At 40.8% G+C, this 10,734-nt stretch overlaps 1 protein-coding gene across 2 annotated transcripts in view; it reads right to left on the bottom strand.

Moving 5' to 3' along the window:
- Positions 1 to 522: 522 nt before the first annotated feature.
- Positions 523 to 10,734, bottom strand: part of CDIN1 (CDAN1 interacting nuclease 1) — a 215,175-nt gene continuing 204,963 nt past the window's right edge. For both annotated transcript variants that reach the window (XM_006132709.5, XM_075927024.2), the window contains one exon: positions 523 to 3,898. In XM_006132709.5, coding sequence (XP_006132771.2) covers positions 3,763 to 3,898 — 136 coding nt within the window. In that variant the 3' untranslated portion in view covers positions 523 to 3,762. The remainder of the gene's footprint in view (positions 3,899 to 10,734) is intronic.

Here is a 10,734-nt window from a genome sequence, read left to right as displayed (position 1 = left end):
CTGTTTACCTTTCCATTTAGACCAGATTTTGCTCTTTACACCAAGCTTTGGTTTTGAGTTGGCTTTGGAAGAACATTTGGATAAACTATTATTTATTCCTCAAATACAGAAAAATGAGTTCATTCTGTTTCACTCAGACTGTATCATTTTCAGCTTATGTGCTGTTCCTGCTGTACCAAAAAGTTTTTCTTCCATATTTAACTCCTTGCACTCAATCGTATACATTTCTAAGTCTTGGAACAGGCAGTATTATGGTGTTTGTGGGAGCAGATGCTTGGCAAGTTATATATGCCAGTGAGACCATCATTCAGTTTTATGTACACTTCTGTTTTCTGGCTTGGCATAATTCATTAGCACACCACAGAATACTCCATAAAACTGGATTTGGCTGCAATGTTAAGGTTCTAATAACAATAGCATTGTAAAAAAAATGCAGTCCCTCCTTTTTAATCCTGAGTTGATATTTATATCTGATAAACTAGAAAAAAACCACAAAGAACATTCACAACATTCAAGAATAACAATAGTTTTAGTTTTTTAATGTTTTGTTCTTAGCATTTAAAATAGTGTCAGACAGTCTAATAATTTGTGATAGCAAGGCTTGCTAGACCATATGTAATTGGACTTAGTACTGAACATATATTTTTACTGTTTGTTTCATCCCCATTGTAATACACAATTTAAAATAATCCATATATTAAAAAACGGTCAATGCTTTAATAAAGATACATATATTGTCTGTCAACCAAATATACTGAGGGTAGGGGAATAAATACACAAATACTATACAATAATCTTATTTTTATTTGTGTATCCTCAAATTAATTTAATATAAAAACAGATTTAGTAGGGCAAAACAGAATTTTCAACATCTGTGCAGATAAATCTAATTTATTCAAAAAGAAAAAGAAGCTTAGGGTATTTTTAATGATGGTTTTAAATGATTTCATATGACACACTGCACAAACATTAACTAAAACAAACTCAGTTTTGCCTTAAAACCTACTTCATGTAGGCAGTCATTGCTTTGAGTTTCTAATGAAACGTTGGTCAACTATTACTTTTGTTTTTCCTCTAGTCTACACATGCCACTATTCTAAACCAGAGGGGTAAGTCCCAGGGTAGTTGCATCCTAAATGGTGCTCGTTTAACCTTTATAAGGAACACTCTGCAAATCGTCTCTGCTTATCTTTAAATGCAGACTCAAAGCCTGTCAATTAAAAACAAAATAAGTGTAATAGTTGAAACAAACGAGTTACAGACGTTAAAAATGACTGACTGAAAATGGACATTTCTAAAGTAACATTCAGTAAGATAATCTTTGCCATATAGGTAATGTCTGGTATTGTGGAAACTGTATTGTACTCTTGCTTCTGTAGTGAAGGATTTATCAATATTATTAAAAGCTATTTTTTCTGGAGAGAGGATGGAAGGGGTGAGGGGACTAAGTTGGCCAGCCACACAAATAAAATCCAGGCTAAATCTTGGCACAAAGTTCAATATAAAAGCAAGATTTGAAAGACTGTTTAAAAAAAAAAGTTGGACCTCTCTGGTCTGGCATCATTGGGATCTGACAAGTCCCAAACAAGATAATTTGCCCGACCAGGGGAGGTCTCCTGCCATTGGCCCACAAACCCCGAGCAGGCAACCCTGCCTTGCCCCCCCCCCCAAATTGGCAGGGCTGCTTGCCCAGCTACTGCTGCCTCTCTGGGTGGCACAGATCTGGCTCTTGCTGCGGGGCTCTGTTCCAGCGCAGCTGGGAACCAGTGCAACCCTGGCCCTGGCCCCACGGTGCCGGGAAAAGCAACGGGGCTCCGGTCCCGGAGTTCCACTCAGCCAGGGGAAGCCATGGGGCTCTGTCCCTGTCTCTGGGCAGCCCCTGCCTGGCCCCACATAGCTGGGGAAAGCTATGGGGCTCTGACCCCAGCCCTGCACTACCCTCAACTGGGCTGCCAACTCTCATTTCCCGCCTGCCCTTACGGTCCAAGCCTCTCTGCTCCAGGAGCATCAGAGGTCTTTCCAGACCACAGGTGTTGCTGGTCCAGAGAGTCCTAGATTTTGGAGGTACAACCTGTTTTAAAGTTAAAAACCTGATTTCATATACTTGCTTTGCATCTATTACTTTGGATTGAAAGTTTGTGTACAATTTAAAAACACTACAGACTCCAAACAGCTTCTCTGTTGAGTTTCCTAGAGCTTCTGCTACTCAAGAGAAGCTGAGTATGCAACTCAATTTCCTATTCTGAGAGGAATTTCCCTTTGGAAGAGGCCATGTATTGGTGGTATTATGACACTTCTTATGAAATTCACTTCCAAGATGGAATCTATAGCTTTGCTTGGCCCTTATGATTGGTTGCAGAAGAGATGTTGAGCATTTGTGGTGCTTCTATCAGCTACATCAAAAATTCTGTTTATCCCTGGCTGACTACTAACAAGGAAAGGTTCTTAAAAAGATTACCAGGGCAAAAAGATATGTCTTGTCCGACAAGCTGTCAGATATGAAACAAAAGTTAGGATACTCGATACTGCCCCTCTTTCCTGAGATGACGACTGTGGAAAGAGATGAGAAAGGAGTCCTCACAATTTTTATAATAATGCGATCCCACCATCATCTCTATTCACCTCCAGTATTGGCAATGGCATGAGGAAGGAGAAAATGGGAAACAATAACACTCAGGACATGGTATGCTTATTTAGATTAAATCTCCATCAAACTGAACAGATCCAGTAGGAAGCAGTTCCTGCCTTTTGGTTCTCATCCTTGCATACCAAGCTGATAGTCTCTGAATAAATCAACCAAGTCCAAAGTTTCAAACATGGTTCTTTTGGATTTGACATGCCAGAAAACTGCATATCATGCTGTAGGCCTACAGAGATCTACATATATTATTTGCTTAAAATCAACTAAGGAAAAGTTCCATCAATGCAGTTTTCTAGGATGTACCAACACTGCTGAAAGCTGAAAAAGGATTATGTTTTGTATGAAACATTATTAATAATTTAAATACACATTAATATGCACTATATTATTTTCCATATATATGCAGAAAATAAAAGCTGACTTTTTAGGAAAATATCTTAAAAATTACTTGAATGTCAATCTTTTGCTTTTAAAAACAAATATAAAATGAAGAAATTCATACACTAGTCATTATATTAGAAAAATATTATCTGTATGACAATGTAACAATTAATGAAATTAAGAATGCATAAAAGATTATATGATCCTCTTCTACTATATGAGCTGCACTAACTAGGTACACTGTGGGTGTTAAGTATGAAGTTTCAGATTTAACCAAATTTCCTGGCTTGTGCATGCATGTTTGAGCCAGATCTTTAATATTTACAAAGTTATGTATGAAATAACAGAAAGCACCTTCTTTAAGATGACTCCATAGCACAGGGAGGAGAAATGAAAGTCATACCACCTTTCAGCTTTCACATTTTTTCTTTTGTTCAATATGTAGTAAGGAGAAGCCATCCGGAAGGAAGAAAGATTATGACTATCTATAAACAAACTGTTTGACAGAGACATAAATGCTGATAATGAGTGGGCTGTGTCTGTAGTTTTTGGCCTTTCACAATAGCAGAGGTCTGAAGCAAAACAGAAACTCTTGATATGTTTGTCTAAAGAGGTAGTAGTGTGATCACAGGCAGCAGGAGTTCAGCTGAAGTTCAGGGCAGATGTTGCCAGTACTTTACACTGCAGGAAAGTAAAATTGCTTCCGGATTCACCTTTTTCTTCCAATTTCTTTTCTAACGTCAGCGTTGAGCCATGTTGTGTCGCAGTGTTACAATATCAGTAGGAAAGCAGTCTTTTAGCAGAATACCACGTTCACGATGGCAATCCAACTCCTCAATAAATCCATACCAATAGATGACTAATCCAGGACCAAATCTATAAATCAATGAGGAGAATATAACATAAAATCACAAGCACAGAACAAAATTTTTTTTAATAGTCCCACGCCATTCAGCAATTCACATACACTGTTAATTTTATTCTAAAATTAGATAGTTTTCAAGATTTTCATTTAATCAGGGTAAAATTATTTAACATTTAAGTAATATCTGAATCCAGGAGTAAGAATGTTATTTAGAGTATTAAAGCAAACTGAAATATTTGTTTATTCTACACAAAGGCATTTATTCATTACTACCGTGAAAATATAACCCAAACAGACCCCTAAATCTCTTCGTAATAATATTTAATAATTGTGTTACGTACAGAAGTCTCTCTTTCCATGCTCTCGATTTATTTCAGATTTGGACATTTAAGCATTAAAAATACATGGGTTTACATAAAACCTTAGGTGATGTGAATTTCAGTAAAGATCAACAACAATTCTTTAAAATATAATCTCTATGATGAGTAAGTAACTGTTAAGGCAAAGCACAGTTCACAGAAAGTTTCTATAGCAATGTCTCCAAAATGTGCCTCAGGAATTCCTCAGATATTACTAACATTGACTGATCCCCACTAGGCACTCTCAGGAAGCAGCCCCATGGACTATTTTACCCATCAGGAAGTTCAGACCTTGAGGCTGGGTTCATAAAGAAGTAATCACTATCAATCACTGTGTACAGCGATATGTTTTGCACATCAGTTTCACGTTTTTCCTACTGAGAGTACTTAATTAAAGGGCAGCACTACTTTTGGTGTAGTGTTGCAGGAATTTTACAGTGAAATCATAAATTATGAATGTTGGGTTAGTAAAAGGATGTCTAAAAACAGAACCACTTTCTGTAGTCTAACATTACAGCAGTCTGTACAATGTTAGGCCAAAAAGCTTTTTCTTTCTGTGATTTATTATATGCTATAGTGAACTTGCCAAAAACAACAGTGCAGGATGAGCTATTAGATACTGTATGTACAAGAAAAAGTTCAATAGAATGCCATTTAATGGCTTATACACAGAGCTGTGCTCAGTACTCATACCAGTATGGTAGCCAATTTCTGTTAATGTTTAATTATAATAAAAGTGCATCCAGGGATGCACAATAACTGGAAAGTCCACTTAGCAGACAATAGAATCTCTCAAAACTGTAGGTAGTACCAGACTAGCTTTAGTAGGTTGTTTTTTTTTCCAACACTGAAGAAAATTCAATCTGATGTGTAACAGAATAGACATAAAAGGAAGAAAGTCTGTGCATTCCCACTGCAGTTTCAACTGAGTATCGTAAGCTACCTTCCAAAAGTGTTGTGTAGTGTTGTTGCACTGTTAAGCACTGTCTTATGGCTACTATCTTCCATCCCAGAGGTGGGTGCATTTCAGTAGCAGAGGACGCATTCTTTATGCATAGTTTGCATATTAGTTTGGAAAGGTCTTGTGATTTTTCAGCTGGAAATGAAAGAGGTTATTAGAGTTACAGATTTAGCCATACTAAATGATATAGTCAGAGAGTGAAATTTCTTTAGAAATGTAGTATAGGTCAGTTTTTGACTGAAATGGAAGAGCATAGTATCCTTTTCCAAGCAGTTGTATTCTCTAGGGCCGTGGTCACCAACCAGTAGATCGAGATCTACCGGTAGATCTCAGGGGCTCTAAGAGTAGCTCTTGAGCCCTCTCTGTACTGCGCGCCTGCGCAGTACATTTACATTAGATTTCCTCATTTGAGGAGCAGCTACTCACCGAGCAACAACACAGGTGAGTAGCTGCGAGGAATGGTGGGAGCTGGGAGGGCTGAAACACCCCAGCCAGCTGACTGTGGCTTTCAGCTGAAAGAGGCTGCCCCGTGCTCCAACTGATCGGCGGCTTCTCCTCTGCACCTGCCCACGTGGAGCTTGGTGCACCCTGGCTGAGCGCCATGGCCAGCTGGCCGGGCAGTTGCTTCTCTTCCCTCCAGCCCGACTGCCCTGCACTCAGCCCAGGGAGGCTGCATCAGGCTCCAACTGTGCTGGAGCAAGCTTCCCGGGCTTAGCGCAGGACAGCCGGGCGGGAGCAAAACATACTAAACCAAATACATGTACACCTAAAAAGAAAGCATTTTGCATTTCAATAGACTGTTTTATGCAAGTCAGAAGCTATGAAACACACATACATGCCTTACTTGCTCATTACTAGAAATTTAGCAGGTAAAAAACCCAATGCTAATGAGCAGATGCTTTTCCCTAGTGCTTAGGGAAACTTTACGTTGAAAATCCATGTGGTAAAAGGCACTTATCACGGTGTATAAGCTGTCATTTGTATTTGAAAAAAAATTGATTATTCACATTCTTGTAATTGTTGTTCTTCAAGATGTATTCTTCATGTTCATTTCATTTGTGTGTGTGTGTGTGTGTGTGTGTTTGTGTGTGCGCGCGCGTGCGTGCACATGCACAGCATCCAGAAGATTCTTCTCCTAGCAGAATCTGTAGGGTTGGTCTGGGTGTCCCCTGGAGTGGCGCCTTCATGGCACTCACTATAGGGCCCTGCTGACCTGTCAAAACCTCAGTTCCTTCTTTTTGCTACTCCAAAAGAGGAGTAGGTAGGTGGGTATTTGACATGAACAGCACATCTTGAAGAACAGTTATGAGAAAAGTAAGGAACTGTATTTTTCTTTTCTAATTCCAACCAGGTGACTTCCAAGCTTAAGTTTCAGAGGCAGGGTCAGAGTGCAGATATGCACTGAACTACCAAAGGCCATATAATCTCTGGCTTGCTGGGTGATAGCATAATGCAATGTAAAAGAATGTATTAAGAACCAACTCAGCACTTTGCACATTTCCTGGTCTGGAACATGGGCAAGGAAGGCTGCTGAAGAAGCCTGTACCCTAATGGAGTGCAGTGAGCAGAGTGGCAGGTACCTCTGCCAGGTTACACAACTCATGGATGCAAGATATAATTTGAACAATGAAATTTGCTAAAGAGACCAGAAGACATTTCATCCTGTGTCACAGATACAAACAGTTGAATAGACTTCCAGAATGGGTTTGTACTTTTATTGTAAAAGGCTAGTGTTCTGTCAATATCCAATGAGTGAAGCCTCTTGTCCCTGATGCTTGTGTGCAGTTTCGGATAGAACACTGGGATGAAAATATCCTGATTGATGTGATGTTGAGACATAGGGAGAAAAGTTGAGTATGGCCTCAGTTGAACCTTGTCCTTATAGAACACAATATAGGGAAGCTCCGATGTTAGGATCTTGAACACAGATACCCTCCTGATTGAGATTATTACTATCAGAAATGCCACCATGCAGGAAAGGCAGAGTGGGGAAACAAGTCACCAGCAGTTCAAAAGAGGACTCCATCAACTTGGAAAGGACCAGATTAAGGTCCCTGGCCAGGAATGGTTGCTGGATGTACACCTAGAGCCTGTCAAGACTTTTATGAAACAGCTGTTGGGGGGGGAAGTCAACATGGTTTCTGTAAAGGGAAATTATGCCTTAATAATCTACTAGAGTTCTTTGAAGGAGTCAACAAACATGTGGACAAGGGGGATCCAGTAGATATAGTATACTTAGATTTCCAGGAAGCCTTTGACAAGTTCCCTCATGAAAGGCTCTTAAGAAAAGTAAGCTATCATGGGATAAGAGGGAAGGTCCTTTCATGGATTGATAACTGGTCAAAAGACAGGAATCAAAGGATAGGAATAAATAGTAAATTTTCCGAGTGGAGAAAGGTAACGGGGGGGGGGGGGGAGGGGTCCCTCAATGTTCTGTCCTGGGACCAATCCTATTCAATTTACTTATAAATGATCTAGAGAAAGGGGTAAACGGTGAGGTGGCAAAATTTGCAGACAATACTAAACTGCTCAAGATAGTTAAGACCAAAGCAAACTGCGAAGAGCTTCAAAAAGATCTCACCAAACTAAGTGATTGGGCAACAAAATCACAAATGAAATTTAATGTTAATAAATGTAAAGTAATGCACATTGAAAAAAATAATCCCAACTATACATACAATATGATGAGGACTAATTTAGCTACAACTATTCAAGAGAAAAGATCTTGGAGTTGTTGTGGATAGTTCTCTGAAAACATCCACTCAGTGTGCAGTGGCAGTCAAAAAAAGCAAACAGAATGTTAGGAATAATTAAAAAAGGGATAGAGAATAAGATGGAGAATATCTTATTGCTGCTATATAAAACCATGGTACGCCCACATCTTGAATACTGCGTACAGATGTGGTCACCTCATCTCAAAAAAGATATATTGGCATTGGAAAAGGTTCAGAAAAGGGCAACAAAAATTATTAGGGGTTTGGAACATGTCCCATGTGAAGAGAGATTAAAGACTTGGACTTTTCATCTTAGAAAAGAGGACTGAAGGGGGATATGATAGAGATCTATAAAATCATGACTAGTGTAGAAAACTTGAATAAGGAAAAGTTATTTACTTGCTATCACAATGTAAGAACTAGAGGTCACCAAACGAAATTAATAGTCAGCAGGTTAAAAACAAACAAAAGGAAATTTTTCTTCACTTGGCACACAATCAACCTGTGGAGCTCCTTGACAGAGGATGTGGTGAAGACTAGGAGTTTAACAGGGTTCAAAAAAGAGCTAGACAGATTCATGGAGGTTAGGTCTATGAATAGCTATTAGCCAGGATGGGTAAGAATGGTGTCCCTAGCTTCTGTTTTTCTGGAAATGGGTGACAGAAGAGGGATCACATGAGGACTATCTGTTGTGTTCCCTCCCACTGGGGCACCTGGTATTGGACACTGTCAGCAGACAGGATACTGGTCTAGGTGGACCTTTGGTCTTACCCAATATGGTTGTTCCTATTTTTCAAAAACATTGGCCTACCCTCTTCACCTAGATGGAAGACAGAGATGGTGGCCAAGCGAACCCTTACTGATAGCATGGACAGCTGCAGCTACTTGACGTGGAGAATGTAGTTCAGTATAAGTGGTATAGAAGTGAACATCAGGGACAGTCAGTGTTATGCTAATTAGAATGAAAATCTTTTCCACTTAGCAAGGTAGGTAGTTCTGATGGAGGGATTTCTACTACCAAAGGCAACTTGTCTAACCTAGTTTGAATAGGAGAGCTGCATCAGGTTCAGTCATGGCTCTTCTACACTGTCAAGTGCAACAACTCAAGGTTCAAGAGCTGAAGACAGCTGTCATACTGAGCTATTAAGTCTAGGGACGGGGAGTGGTAAAGTGATAGCTTTCACAGACATTTTGAGTAGAAATGTGTATCAGTGTTTGGAGGGCCAGGTTGGGGCTATCAATATCACCAAAACTTGTTTCCTATATTTTAAGGAGCATCTCGTGAATAAGAGGACTAAATGGAAACACATATAGAAGATGGCCTCCTCATGTGAGGAGAAGTATGTCTGCTATGGAGCCTGGGCTGTAATTCTTGAAGGAGCAAAAAACAGCTGGCACTTGCTGTTGCATTGCCCGGTGAAGAGCTCTATTTGGGGAAAGCTCCACAACTGGAAGATGAAGTTTACAACATCTGGTTGTATCAACTGCTCGTGGCCTGAGAACGTCCACCAATTCATTCTTACATCAGGGAGGTACAATGCTTGTACACGTATTGCATGCAGTACTCAAAAGTTCCACAGCTTCAGGGCTTCCTGGCACAGGGGAGCGGAGTGCCCATCTCTTCCCCATTTGTTGATATAAAACACTGTCATAGTGTTGACTTTCATAACTGACACACATCTCCCTTCCAGGTGGGCTTAGAAAGCCAGACATGCCAGTCACATTGCTCAGCTCTCTGACAAAGTAGTGAAGAGAAAATTCTGCCTGAAACCAGAGGCCTTGTGTCATGAGGTCTCCCATATGTGCTCCCCAACCCAAGACTATGCATCCATCACTAGTGAGAGGAATGGCCGAGAAATGGTGAAAGGGACTCCTGCACACATTATCTGCAGGTCAAGCTGCCACTCAAGGCAGTTGAGGACCTGGCAAGACAGAATCACAAACTTGTTCAAACTGCCCCAAGCCGGCCAATATACCAAGGCTGATTGCAGAGGCTGATTCTGAGCTTGGCATATTGCACTCCATACATACAAAAAGGCCTTGAGTCCTAGTAGTTTCAGATAATTCCTCATGGTGCGGGTGGAAAAATGCCTGAGACTTCAAATGATGATATCCCAAAACCTCGCTTTCAGGATTTTGAGGTGTTTTTCAACTTTTGTGGTGTTGGGGATAGTTTTGTAAGAGGCAGGGCAATATGTGCAGGTCCAGAGGGGGCGCGGATGTCTATCACTGGATCTGCGTCATCCACTGCCTGTATGCCCAGGCCCTGGGAAACCAGCTGCAGCAATTGCTGGAGAATCCTCCAGGGCTGGGGCTACTAGTGCGTCATCTGACAAGGAAGAGGAAGAAACCCCAGTTAAAGAGTGGTTGCTCCCCACCTTCTGCGCCCAAGAGGTTCTACAGTGCCTGGGATTTCTGGCTAGTCTTCCACGTAGGGATTGCATACACAAACGCCAGAGCCAACAGAGCTGGAATCATCAGTGCTGAGGTCCGTCAGTGCAGAGACCACTAGGGTTGGTGTAGACAGCAATGGTGCCAAAAGAGTTGGGATGACAGTGTTGGATCAATGGAGCTATTGCCAATCCTACCCATGCTGATGGTGCCAGAGGGGCTACAAATATGGCTGAGGCCACTAATGTCACTCTTAAGTGTGATCGCTGACCTTGATGAAAAGTCCAGGAAATCCAAAAAGGCCAAAGTGCTAGGGGCTGCCATTGTGTGTACCATAGTTGACCCGGACTGTGTACTCTTGAACTTAACGAGACAGATAGGAGTCTGACAATGACTCCAAGGTCTCCAAAAAGGACCACAGA

Source organism: Pelodiscus sinensis, chromosome 5 (assembly GCF_052426305.1).
Source record: "Pelodiscus sinensis isolate ZL-2025 chromosome 5, ASM5242630v1, whole genome shotgun sequence".
Classification (NCBI taxonomy): Eukaryota; Metazoa; Chordata; order Testudines; family Trionychidae; genus Pelodiscus; species Pelodiscus sinensis.
The sequence above is the reverse complement of the archived record's forward strand: the minus strand, read 5'-3'. Positions and strand labels throughout refer to the sequence as shown.